The sequence below is a fragment of the Pristiophorus japonicus genome, chromosome 13 (assembly GCF_044704955.1).
Source record: "Pristiophorus japonicus isolate sPriJap1 chromosome 13, sPriJap1.hap1, whole genome shotgun sequence".
NCBI classification, from domain to species: Eukaryota; Metazoa; Chordata; class Chondrichthyes; family Pristiophoridae; genus Pristiophorus; species Pristiophorus japonicus.
Genome location: NC_091989.1, coordinates 148,006,991 through 148,021,481, shown reverse-complemented (window position 1 = coordinate 148,021,481; position 14,491 = coordinate 148,006,991). Strand labels below are relative to the sequence as shown.

At 41.1% G+C, this 14,491-nt stretch overlaps 2 protein-coding genes across 4 annotated transcripts in view; one reads left to right on the top strand and one right to left on the bottom strand.

Annotated features, from left to right (window-relative positions):
• cep89 (centrosomal protein 89) overlaps positions 1 to 14,491 on the top strand; it is a 117,374-nt gene that overhangs the window by 85,242 nt on the left and 17,641 nt on the right. The gene's annotated exons all lie outside the window — the stretch shown is intronic.
• On the bottom strand, positions 11,495 to 12,223 carry LOC139279047 (E3 ubiquitin-protein ligase RNF182). The gene has a single exon (XM_070898374.1). The coding sequence runs from the start codon at positions 12,221 to 12,223 to the stop codon at positions 11,495 to 11,497; it is 729 nt and encodes a 242-aa protein (XP_070754475.1).

The window sequence follows — 14,491 nt, the reverse complement described above, 5'->3', positions numbered from 1 at the left end:
AAGACCCTTTGCACACTTTAATACACAGCAATGATGACAGCAAGCTGACCCTGCATGACAGCCATCTGAGCTTCTACTGCAGCACTCCGGCGTTGGGTGGCTGCTGCTTGTGCTGTAATGGAAGCTGCGACATCGGCCATCAGATGCTGTATCATGGTTGGGTCCGCAAGTGTGTGAATGGAGTTGGCCATCACTTCTATGCTGAAAAGGATGGGCTCCAAGTACTGCGCAAATCCCTGTGATAAGTTGGTGCTGACCTCCTCCATAGTCTTTGACATTGACCGCAGGCTTTCTGTCCGGATTCCCGAAGCACCAAGCATCTTGTGCATATCCATCAGCATTTTTCTGTAGGCTGCCCTATCGAAGTGGAACCCATGTGCAATGTTGCCCTCCAGCGAGCTTGTATCTGCGCTATCCTTGTCCCTTGCCCTGGCTGCAGTCCACTCGAGCCTGGTGTCTCACCACATGCCGATCCCACCGCTAATCTAACCTCTAAGATACGCGCAGTGTCTGTATCTGAGCTGGTGGCTGCAAGTGTCATCACCCTCTCCTTGGTGTTCCTCCACTGCATGGCCAGGTAGCACTTCTTGTAAATCTGAAAGGAAAAAGACACAAGGATAAGCTTGTGGTGCAGGGAGGGCTGGGGAAAGTAAGAGGTGCATGTTTACACCATCCGCAGCTTGTACATCAGAAGAGAGTGTGGGAATAGGGGGAATGTGGGATGTGGAAGGAGGATTAGGTATGAGGATACCGTCATCTTTGATGGTTTCAGCCCACCGCTGGCCACCGCCTCAGCAATGGCCATCCCAATAATGGTCAGCACCATCTCCTCCATGGGTAGCTGCCTCTGGTTGTGCGTCATCATGTCCTTCAAGAGAGAAGGAAGTATGTCAGTGTCGTGTAATCTGTTTTGGTGATACTGTCATATTTGAATAGCTGGCAGTGTGTGCAAGCTGTGAGATGTGGGTGTGAGACTTGCAGCAATGCTAAATGTGTGAGGGCGAGTTGAAGCATATGAATGTTTGGTATGAGGCTTGATTGATAGAGCTTATTAGTAGGTGAGTGATGGGCCTGTCTCTGGTGATTTGAGTAGTGGCTGAAGCTACTGATGCAGTTGGTAGAATATGACTTTTGAAAATGCATTCACTGACCTTTACAACTCATGTGAGGTCATTGAACTTGTTTTGGCATGGCATCCAAGTCCTCTGGGCTTAACTCCTAGCATTGACCTCCACAGCTATCTGCTCCCACTGCCTTTTGACCTTGTGTCTGAAGGGCCTCCATCTCCCCTGCAGATACAGGACATCACTCCTCTTTTCTACCTCCTTCACCAAGTCCTCTAGTGCAGCTCCTCTTGGAGCCTGCTTTCTCCCTTGTGCCATTCCTCACTCTTTCACAGGTCAGAATCTCTTCAACCATGGCTCTCTGCTCCAGCCATAGTGCACCTCCCCTTTAAGCAGTGCAGGCTGGATTTAAGTGATGCTAGCCGGTCATGTTATAGGCTCCCTGCTAATGCATGCAGCCAATGAACAGCGTGGTTAGTGCTAGCTAGACGTAGATATCATTCAAATGTGTAGGCAGCACGAAGTTGGCGTTACAAGGATACCCTCAAAGTCTCCCTGATAAAGTGCAACATTCCATTGACATCTGGGAATCCCTGGCCAGAGACTGCTCTAAGTGGAGGAAATGCATCCAGGAGAGCGCTGAGCACCTCGAGTCTCATCGTTGAGAGCATGCAGAAAACAAGCACAGGCAGCGGAAAGAGCGTGCAACAAACCAGTCCCACCCACCTCTTCCCTCAATGACGATCTGCCCCAACTGTGACAGAGTCTGTGGTTCTCGTATTGAACTGTTCAGCCACCAAAGAACTCATGTTAAGAGTGGAAGCAAGTCCTTCTCGATTCCGAGGGACTACCTTTCATGATGACTATAGGATATTATAATGGAGTTCGGCATAGCAGTATGAGTCAATTAAATACTCGTCCCACATAATAAATTTAATGTATAATCGATATATTTAGAGAAATGTTTTACGTATGGGTACTTTTTGTCCGGTAACATGTATTTTAACACATTGGCCCAAAAATTGCAGTGGCAGGTCAAGAAACGGAACTCGCCATTAGTTAGATATACCCTGACCTGTTTAATCACCATGATATTTTGACCGGCAAGTTACTGACAGTGTGTGATGGAAATGGCGCGGCGTCCTCTACAGGGCATCTGGAATTTGAGTGAATAGAATAAACAACTGTTTATCTCCTTAACTAATCAGATTGAAAGATTATGAAATGAGCAGCAGTCTGATCAAAGAAGTTCAAATTAGAATTGTGAATTCAATGTCAAATCAGGTACAGAAAGAGAAATAGAGAGGGAAAGAAAGATTGGATTAAGAGAAAGAGAAAAAAGAGACCGAAAGAAAATGTTTAAAAAATATCTGCAACAACAATTAAAGCTTGCAGCATTGTGACTCCACATGTGTGATAGTTAATTTTCAGTGCTAGAGAGGTTGACTGGCAGTAATTAACACTTAGCACATTGTTAAAAGTGTACTTAGTCTAGAAATGACTTGACTTAAGTTTCTGTGGCGAGTTTAGTCTGTATCTCCAGTGCAAGCACTTCACTCTGCTCAATGCATTTGAATGGGGAGCAAGGCAGTAAGATGCCGTTTTTGCAAAGCTAACAGCAGAGCAACGTGTCTGCGACAGCAACTTTTGGATTTCTTTGTTTAATTGCGCATCTGCCCTCACCTGAAGTTGCTATGGCATTTGCACATAAATAATGGTGAACGCCATTAACCTCACTGTAATTTTGATAAATTTATTATGTCAGAAATTGCTGTCAATATCATGCAATTGCTGCACACAGTTTTCATTACATAATTGCTTCACAGTGAAATTTTCCTGTTGATTTCAGCAATAGGAAATCAATTGTGTTTATGTTGTCCCCCAGTCACATGTCCTGGGTTTGATCCTCTGGTCTCCCACACTCCCCCTTTCTCAAAATGCATAGATATCCAAGTAGCCTCCCCTCCCTGCCCCCATACCTTCTCAACCTACCCTGCTGTGCAGTTAGGATGGTTGCATTGCACTCTGTACATCAAAATACCAATTATTTAAGGCCTCTGTCTCAACTTTTTACACTGAGAATCTGTCAGCCACAAATATTTCCTTTGTTGTGTTCACCAAATAGTGCTGTGCTATCCACTGGAACTGAGACTATTTGAAATTGAATGTTGATATAAGCTCACATGATTGGATGGACTATATAAAGTAGATTGTGAATTTAACAGACTAATTGGCAACTGTTCGGAAAATATTTTTTAAAGTTTCTATCCTCTTTTTAAAGTAAATTATATGTATTCTTGTATATGGTTCAAAAGGAAATAAAATTGACTTTCCTTTCCATACCATCATTGTACATCAAAATGTTGTTATCTTTGTCATCAAATATTCTTTATGGATAGGAATGTGTCAGCGATAGCTGTATGCCTTGGTGCTTAAGACATTTTTTAGGGAGTGGATAGATACGATCGATAAAATCAGCAATGATGTGAAGAGTGGGTTCAGTATAAGCAGTGAAATGTTGAATACCAAAAATCCTGATTTGATCAGCTTATAGTTAATTTGTTTCTATCCTAAAGTTAATTTGCTTCTTTCCACTACATGGTGAGTGGTTGGCTTCTATTTATCACCACCTGCTTATTTACATGATATCACTGAATGTCAAGTTTTGTCTGTTTCTGAGAATTATACAAGTCCAAGGGGATAGGTTAGATTAATTGGTCCAACTTCAACATTCTGCAGTGCTCAACATTTTCAGCTGAAAGGAACAACAACATTCCCTTTTCCACACTTTCAATATTGGCCAGGAATTTGCAGTCAGCAGCGACCTTAAAGGAAGCTGCTCACAAAGATCTAGCGATCTCTGTGGCGTGAATTTCAGCTGTCCTGAACTTTGTTTGAAGCTGGTGCCAAATCAAGCGAATCTCCAGCGTCCAACAACAGTGATGTAATCAAACTGGCTATGCAGCCAATCACATTGAAGAATTCTCTCAGCCAAAAAACCAGGAAGTAAAATGCATTGGTTCTAATTTACTTTTCATATATTTTACAGAGCGTGAAATAAAGATTGTGACACACACACAGGATTATTGTAGAAGCTCAAATATCATAAACTTCAAAATAAAATATATATTTTAAAAACCATGTGCAGCTACAGCGTCGAAAATCCGGAAGCCTTGGGACCGAGGCCGTTCCGGATTGTGTATTTCCCGACTTTGGAATGTCTTTCTAACGTCCCGAATCCGGAAATGCCCGAGGCGGGGGAGAGGTCGGCGGTGACCCGAAACAGGGGAAGCGGTCGTCGGCAGGCGTGAGGTTGGCGGCGACCCAAGGCAGGGTGAGGTCGGCAGCGGGTCGAGGTAGATGAATAGTCGACAGGGGAGAGGTCAGTGGCGGCCCAAGGTGGGGGATGGGTCAGGATTTTGGAACATTGTTCGGATTCTGAATGACCCCACCACGGATTGTCCCAGTGTCCGGATTCCGGAACTTCAAATTTTCGATGCTGTACCTGTAATTCTTAATCATATTAATGAAAAATTTGACTTTCCACAATTATAAAATTCGTTTTTCAGGGCCAGAACGGTTGTTCAGCAGTTATTAAAAACCCAGTTCTACCTCTTTCACCCTCTGGAGGGGGTGGAGGCTAGCAGTGATATTCCAGTGTAATAGGGGAAGTTTTCATCCTTATCTGTGTTTTCAATTGATTGCCAGCTCTGAGGAGTTCCACAGCACAACCTGTGGCGGAGCAGTGAATGACTGACCGCAACTTCAGGATTTCTGCGTTTATCTGCACATGCACTAAATCCTGAAGTTGCTGTCAGTTTTCAGGCCATTATTTTGCATGTCAAGCCCATTGTTTCCAATATGTGCCATTGTTGGCATTCCTAACTTAAATCTCCTGAAGGAGAGCAAAACAAGTTCCTCCCCACCTGCTCCACCATGAAGGCAATTCAGAAAAAACTTTGGATTATTCATCTTTTATATTAATGATCTCTGACCAATTGCATTACTATGATCCTAGCAGGGAATCTATTAAGGTCCATACAGGATTGATCATCTTGTGTGTACTTGATGTTTAACTTGCAACTTTTAATTTAACAGCCATTATAATGGGGATTGGGCTCGTGACGGGCAAATGATGTTTAACTTGGAAAAGTATAGTGTTATGTATGTAGACATAAATACATACATCCTACAAGGAAAAGTACTAAAGCCAGTGGCAAAGGAAAGAGATCTGGGTGTTCTACTGAATAGATCTCTAAAGGTTTGCGAACAATGCCGTGAAGCAATAACTAGAGCGAATAGGGTGTATTTATAGCATAATTAACTATAAAACAAAGCATACTATTTTGTTCTTGTACAAGACCTTGGTTAGGCCTCAGTTAGAATAGTGTGACCAGTTTTGTTCTCATGTTGGGTGATATTGAGAGTTTAGAAAGGATGCAGAGGAGGGCAACTAGATTCATTCTCAGTTTGAAGCATCTTCGTTATCAAGATAAGCTCAAGAGCTGGGATAGAGTCTTTAGAGAAGTATAGACTTGGGGTGATTTGATCGAGGTATACAAGATGATTAAGGTAATAAATGTGTTTGTGTAGAGGGCTTGCTTCAACTAAGTAGGCTAAGAAGGATCAGTGGTCACAATTTTAAGTTATATAAGGCCAGAACTAGATTAGATGTTAGATACTTTTTTTTCCCCAGAGAATAGTGGAGCTGTGGAACAGGTTGCCACCTTGTGCGGTGGACAACTGTTCACTGAATTCCTTTAAGCGAGAGCTAGACCTATTTCTGGCTGGGCGGGGATCACCTTGTACAAAAGGAAGGTACTGCATGACATTAATTAGGGCCAGAGTGGTCTTCTAGACTAGCATTGATCGCCTAAATGTCCCAGATTCTCCCTTCCGCCCCCATCCCAAATTGACCTGGGTTTTTTAATCTGGTTTTTCGCCTCTCCCAGGAGATCACATGGCTTTTGGGTACGGTGAGCAGTGTATATATTGTGATGCCTAAGGCATTGCAGTTGTATAGGTTAAGCTGGATGGACTTGAGGGTTTTTTTCTCTATGTAATTGTTCATTTGTATTAATACTTAATGCTCTAATGCATATCAATAGAGGTCTATATTCTCTGTTTTATAATCTCTATACCTATTTTATGCCATAGTCTAATGAGCAATTCTAAAGGAGGTGTTAAATATATAAAAATTGTCAGATTTTAGCATGTACCTATTTATTAGAACCGTGACAAATGCATTGATTATTGTCAGCACCACTGATATAATTAGCACTTGTTAATCAATATGTTGCTCAAGTAAGTGAATGTGTGTATCACAAGCGCATGGCAATATGCTGTTGGGCTTTAGTACTCCATTACCTAATTATCACTTGATAGGACATTTGTTTTCTTAAAGAGAACTATCTGGAGAACCAAAAAATAACACATACAATCATAACAAGTCAGCCCTGTTCTGTTAGATTTTTCTTTATTCGAGAAAATTCACTATTAAAAGCCGGTTATTGTGAAAAAAGTTACAGTCTACAGAAAATGTTAATAATCCTAAATACTTTAGTAGCAAGATTATTGACAAAATCTTAAAAAAAAATAATCAAGTATTGTGCAAGACAATGGTGTTGCATGGAAATCTACAGACTAACATGCACACAGACAAATATAACTTTGTTGTATCATTTGTACCTAGATTTTTTTTTTACTTTAGGAAAATGGAGATTTATCCAGTGGGCATCAAAGATTATTTGTTGAAGATATTGTCAATATTTTCCTGAACTAGAAGAATGTGATATTTTAAATGTTAGGGACACTAAAAAGACTATCAAAGAAAATGCAAAAAATCAGTTATTTACATGCGCTAAATAATTTCCATCTAGTATAGTAGAGTCAGAAGTCTTAAAATTGGATCAATTGGTTAACAGAAATATATATGTGCCATTTGATTTCATGTGCTGAAGTTACTTAATTTTGCAGTTTGCAAATGTGTACACAATTGCTTATGGTATAAATAGAATACAAAATTTGCAGCCGCAATACTATTTTATTCCCATTTGTGAGGAATACCTTCATAATACTTTACTCATGTCAACCCATCTTCCTCATTCACAGAGTAAAACGGATGTTCCAGGAATTCATTTGTTAGCCTCTTTGCCAATTCACAAAAATGGAATGTAATAATCTTGTTCAACATGGCGATCCTTTACCAAACTAAAATACAGAAAATAATTTTAATTTAGAAAAACAGCCATTTAAAAAGTATTTTTCTACTTTCTGGATCAATGGCAAGTACACATCACGTGGAAGTATTGGAGAAGTAAAATGAAAAACCTAATCTGAAGCAACCAATTAATTTATCTTGTGATTAAATAGGAGCATAGGAACAGGAATAGACCATTCAGCTCCTCAAGCCTGTTCTAGATACCCCTCAAATATATCATGGCTAATCTGTACCTCAACTCCACTAACTCAATTTTGCTCCAATTCCCTTGATACACTAACCTAACCTGCAAGATTTTTTAATGAATATATTAAAGTTAAGCAAGGAGAATGTGGGTCTATTAAAACAGATGCAAGTGATAAATGGACAATAAGGAAATGGTAGCTTTGTTAAATGAATACGTTGTATCCATTTTCACAATGGAGGAAAAGGACCCAATACCAGCTGTATATGAGAACTTAAAAATACGTTGAGAGGAACTTAATAGATTTAATAAAATGGTAATGAAGAAAATAATGGGACTTAAGATGGACAAATCTCCAGGACTTACTGGTTTCCACCCTAGGCTATTAAAAGAAATAGGTGAGGAAATTGCTGACGTGTTGGTCACAATTTTCCATAGCGCGCTCGGTTTGAGAATTGTGCCTTTTGAATTGGAAAATTTTAAATGTCACTCCATTATTTAAGAAGGAAAGGAAGGAGAAATTAAGTAACTACAGACATATTAACTTAGCATAAATTGTAGGGAAGTTACTGGAGTCTGGATAAGGGACAGACTGACAGCACTTGGACAAATATGAGCTGATCAAAGAGAGTCGGCATGGATTTGTGAAGACTAGGTCTGACTAATCTAGTTGAATTTTTTGAGCATGGTGTTGAGGGAAGTGTCTGTGTATGTTGTCTATATGGACTTCCAGAAGGCATTTGATGAGATTCCTCAGCGGGATTAGTAGCAGAAATGAAAGTGGACAGCATTGGAGCTAATCTTGTTACATTAGTCAGTAATTGATTGAGAGGAGAGACAGAGAGTAGGGATAAAACAAATGTTCTTTGATTGGCGTGCTGTGACAGTGGTGTTCCCCAGGGATCTGTACTGGCGCCTCAACTTTTCATCATATTAATGACTTGAATGAAGGAATAGAGAGTTGTATATCAAAGTTTGCAGTTGACACTAAGTTAGGAGGCACAGGAATTTACAATGGGACACAGACAGACTAAGTGAGTGGACACAACTGTGGCAGATAGAGTTCAATGGAGGGAGTGTGAGGTCATCCAATTTGGAACCACAAAGACTATCGGAATTTTTTTAATGATGAGAGCTATGGAGGAACAAAGGGATTTGGGCATCTATGTATACATATCACTAAAAGCTAGTGGACAAGTACAAAAAGTAATCAAAAAGGCTAACGGAATGTTGGCCTTTATCACAAGGGGTTTGGAATACAAAAGTGAGGAAGTACAGAGCCCATCTGGAGTTACTGCATTTAGTTTTGGGCACCACACCTCAGGAAGGACATATTGGCTTTAGAGGGGGTACAGTGCAGATTCATCAGAAGAATACTGGGGCTGGAAGGGTTACATTATGAGGGTTGCATAAACGGGCTTTGTATTTCTTTGAGTTTAGAAAACTGAGTAGTGACCTAATCGAGGTGTTTAAAATTAGAGATTTGATAGGGTAGATTAAGAAAAAAAAATTCTGGTGGAGGATTCAAGAATATGGGGGCCTTATTTCCTTCTTATCCATTATTATCTTTAGGACCTTGCTGTGCACAAATTGACTGCTGTATTTTCTACATTACAAATAGATTAAAGGCTAAGATGGTAGATAAGGAAATATTTCATAACTCTCAGCAAAGATATATTCCAGTGAAAAAGAAAGACTCTACTAGAAGGATGAACCATCTGTGGCTAACTAAGGAAGTTAAGGATGGTATCAAATTGAAAACAAAGGCATATAATGTTGCAAAGATTAGTGGTAGGCCAGAGGATTGGGACATTTTTAGAAACCAGCAAAGGACAAATAAAATAAAAAAATAGAGGGAGAAGATAGATTATGAGAGTAAACTAGCAAGAAATATAAAAACAGACAGTAAGAGCTTCTACAGGTATATAGGGAAGAGAGTAGCTAAAGTAAACATAAAAGGGAAGAGAGTAGCTAAAGTAAACATTGGTCCCTTTGAGGATGAGACTGGGGAATTAATAATGGGAAACATGGAAATGTTAGAGACTTTGAACAAATATTTTGTATCGGTCTTCAGGGAAGAAGACACTAAAAGCATCCCAATGATACTAGATAATCACGGGGCTTTAGGGAGGGAGGAACTTAAAACTATCTCTATCACTAGAGAAAAAGTACTAGGCAAACTAATGGAACCAAAGGTGGACATGTCCCCTGGACCTGATGGTCTGCATCCTAGGGTCTTGAAAGAAGTGGCTGTAGAGATAGTGGATGCATTGGTTGTAATCTGCCAAAATTCCCTGAATTCTGAAGAGGTCCCAGCAGATTGGAGAATCGCAAATGTAACGCCCCTATTTAAGAAGGGAAGGAGACAGAAAGCAGGAAACTAGAGACCAATTAGCCTAACATCTGTCATTGGGAAAATGCTAGAGTCCATTATTAAGGAAGTAGTAGCAGGACATTTAGACAATTATAATACAATCAAACAGAGTCAGCATGGTTTTATGAAAAGGAAATCATGGTTGACAAATTTGCCAGAGTTCTTTGAGGATGGAACACACAGGGTGGGTAAAGGGGAACCAGTAGATGTTGTGTATTTGGATTTCCATAAGGCATTCGATAAAGTGCAATATAAAAGCTTACTGCACAAGATAAGAACTCATGGGGTTGGGGGTAATATATTAGCATGGATAGAGGATTGGCTAACTAACATAAAACAGAGAGTCGGGATAAATGGTTCATTCTCTGGTTGGCAATCAGTAACTAGTGGGGTGCTGCAGGGATCGGTGTTGGGGCCTCAACTATTTACAATCTATATTAATAACCTGGATGAAGGGACCGAGGGTACTGCAGCCAAATTTGTTGATGATACACAGAAAGTGGGAAAGCAAGTTGTGAGGAGAACACAAATAATCTGCAAAGGGAGATAGATGGGGCAAAAATTTGGCAGATGGATTATAATGTGGGAAAATGTGAGGTTATCCACTTTGGTAGGAAGAATAAAAAAGCGAATTATTATTTAAATGGAGAGAGTCTACAAAATTCTGCGGTACAGAGGGATCTGGGGGTCCTTGTATATGAAACACAAAACGTTAGCATGCACATACAGCAACTAATTAGGAAGGCAAATGGAATGTTGTCCTTTATTGCAAGGGGGATGGAGTATAAAAGTAGTGAAGTCTTGCTATAACTGTTGATAAGACCACACCTGGAGTACTGTGTACAGTTTTGGTCTTCTTATTTAAGGAGGGATATACTTGCATTGGAGACATTTCAGATAAGGTTCACTAAGTTGATTCCTGAGATGAAAGGGTTGTCTTATGAAGAAAGGTTGGGCCTATACTCATTGGAGATTAGAAGAATGAGAGGTGATCTTATTGAAACATAGAAGATTCTGAGCAGGCTAGACAGGGTAGATGCAGAGAGGATGTTTCCCCTCATGGGGGAATCTAGAACTAGGGGCCATAGTTTCAGAATAAGGGGTCAACCATTTAAAACGGAGATGGGAAGAATTTCTTCTGAGGGTCATGAATCTTTGGAATTCTCTACCCCAGAGAGCTGTGGAGGCTGGCTCATTGAATATATTTAAGGTGGAGATAGATAGATTTTTGAACCATATGGGAGTCAAGAATTATGGGGAGTGGGCACGCAAGTGGAGTTGAGGCCCAGATCAGATCAAGCATGACCTTATTGAATGACAGAGCAGGCTCAAGGGGCAAAATAGTCAACTGCTGCTCCTATTTCTTATGTTATTACAATAGTGCCTGTACTTCAAAATTACTTAATTTGGCTCTAAAGTGCTTTGGGACGTCCTGAGGTTCTGAAAGGTGCTATATAAATGCAACTCTTTCTTTAAAATTAGAGCTAGAACATTTAAGAGTGAAATCAGGAAGTATTTTTTCATACAAAAGGTAGTGAAAATTTAGAACTGTCTCCGCACAAACCTGTGGATGCTTGGCCAAATCTGAATATCTGCAGATTTGTTTGGGGTTCTGGTTGAATCCATCATTTTGTTGTAGTGTTAGGTAGTGGCTATTCACTTCTAGATGAGCAATCACATATACCTTGACAGAGACACTGGCAAAAACCATAGACCAAGCAAACAGTCAGACTGGAAGGAACAAGACTGACACACACAATACCCAGAGTCACTTTTTGGATTACCAGAAGATAAATTCCAAGTGGTAGTGAGCTGAAATAGAAGAAGCCTAGCAGCCACACTAGTATTCTTGGCACACGGTTACAAAGTTTAGAGAACACATCTTGATCAATCCTGCTTTGGGACGTAACAGAGACAGTGTCAAGACTGTGATCTACATAGTAATCAGAGCTGGAATGCCTGCTTGGAGTCCTTGGGGAATTCCTTTGTACCTCCCTTATAGTAATAACTAAGCAGTTAGAAGAACCAAGAGTTGAACTGGAGGAAGTCAAGTTCTTTGGTGTTAAAACTACCTCCTTGCAACCTGAATTCCATGTTGTCCTGTCCCTTGCTGTAAGTTTGCACATGATGTTTGTATCATCAGGGAGACTTGCAATTTCATCCTCGTGAACCTCTGTCTCATGGCGACAGAAGGGACAGCTAATGCAGTGGGAGCCATCACTGATATCTAGGATTTTATTTAGACATCTTGCACATACTCTGTGTAAACAGTCAAGAATCTTAGGCTTTCGGCTATGGCCATTGTACCTTTGGTAACAGATTTTACATTCCAGTTCAGCACTTGAAATATTTTCATCTCCTTCTGTGTGAGTGCAGCTCATCTTTAATTCAAATTCACTGAAGAAAGAAAAAAGCCATGTAATACAAATGCACAATTAAATTCTAGAGACAAAATTCATAGTTTTATACTCACTGGTTCATAATAGAGATGGATCTACATAATTAACCATGTAATTAAGCAATATATTCTGCATATACACTGTAGCTGGAAACCTTGACCGTGAACTTGGGCTGACTGGTCTGTCCTTGGTTCCCTACTACAGCATGCTATTATGCTCTTTGATCACATTTTATTTTCAAGAAAATGTTGGTGGAAGTGCCTGATTTGGAAGAAATATTCAATAATTTCATTTTTTTTAAATGATACCTGTGCTAAAATAAACTATTAACAGAGAGGCATAGCCTGTGGCTCGTCAGAAGATGCACAGTTCACAGGTATGACTAGATTTGTGACACTTTGCATTGTCTATTAACTGCTAATATACTGCTATTTTATGGTCACTGTGGTAACATACATTTTTTTTATTGCACCAGGTTACTTTGTAACTAGTATTACGGCCAGGTTGTAGTAGTTTTATTTAATTGTAATAGTATATCGTAACTTGGGGTAAATGTAGTGCTAAGCATGAAGTTGTACCCACAAAAGCTATTTAGTTTACTCCTACTAAATTTCATTCCGGTTTGGCTTGAATTTTTTTGAAAATAAATAGTTTTCAGTACAGGTATTTTAAAAATTTGACTAATCAGCTGCTTTAAAAAAAAAAGCTGCTCACCAGCAAGCCTGGGCTTTACTTGCATTATACATTGTGGTACTCCAAATTCATTGATTCGTATCTGGGTTTGAATTTGATGAAAAGTGGTCTGCACAACTCAAATTGACTAAAACTCAAACTGAAGTAAGTTTTTTCAATTCTATTTGAACATTTTTATTTGTATATTACTATAATATAGCAAAGTGCTGATTTCTGAAGCAAAAGTCAAATTTTGCTGCCCGTTTACCTGCAGGTATGTTTCTGACCATGCCGGCTGAATGTATTGACCTTTCTTTCAAATAACAATGAGTAAAATGTTTATTATTAGATTGATTGCTATCTGTCTACGAATAAGGAATTGAAAAGAGCTTTAGAAAGTGGGGAGGGGAGATTCCTTACTGTTTGAACATTTAAATTGGAATTAGGTGTGTTTAGAAAGTGCTCAGGTGCTATGACACCATACTGAATGTAGATAGGGGGAGTTTTAGATTTGTTGAGTTTTGTCCCAGCACTACCAAAGGGGAGCTGTATATTTTGAGGGTTTTGTGAGTGATTTGTCATTTTCTCATTTAATGTTGTAGAACAGTTACATTATGGTGCACGCAAATGATGTTCAAGTACATTATCCTCCTATAAAGCCAAGTCACATCTATTATTATTGGAGTTTGTATCAAATTCAGGTACACTCCTGGAATTAGAATGAACTAAATCAGCTAGTGAAAAGGTATAAAAATTCGTCATGATTATTTGCAACAGTTTTTTATCTGTCCTTCTGTGCATGCGCATCCTGAACTTTGCCCCCTTTTTGCATAAGTGTGCTCGATTCGGTCGCGCATGCACATTGCGACATATCAGGAAGCCGGAAGTGGTGCTGAACCATGTGTTGCTCATTGCAGCTGGAGGTGCTTCTTGGGCTTTTGGATTATCTCCAGGACTATTATGTAAAATATCGCTGTGATTATCTACAAGAGCATTTTTGCGGCCTTCTGAGAGAGAGAAAAAAAATCGGAGGTAGTGAGAGAAAGAGGGAGAGCCCGGCAAGGGGTGGGGGGGGGGCGAGGAGGAGAGAGATGGTGGGGGGAGGGAGAAAGAGGGAGAGCCCGGGGGGGGGGGGGGGGAGAGGAGAGTGAGAGAGGGGGGTGGCTGGTGGGTGAGAGGGGGGGGGGCTGGTGGGTGAGAGGGGGGGGGGGCTGGTGGGTGAGAGGGGGGGGGCTGGTGGGTGAGAGGGGGGGGGGCTGGTGGGTGAGAGGGGGGGGCTGGTGGGTGAGAGGGGGGGGCTGGTGGGTGAGAGAGGGGGGGGGCTGGTGGGTGAGAGGGGGGGGGGGCTGGTGGGTGAGAGGGGGGGGGCTGGTGGGTGAGAGGGGGGGGGCTGGTGGGTGAGAGGGGGGGCTGGTGGGTGAGAGGGGGGAGGGGTGGTGGGTGAGAGAGGGGTGGTGGGTGAGGGAGGGGGGGTGGGGTGAGGGAGGGGGGGTGGGGTGAGGGAGGGGGGTGGGGTGAGGGTGGGTGGGGTGGTGGGTGAGGGAGGGGTGGGTGGGGGGGGGTGGTGGTGAGGAGGGT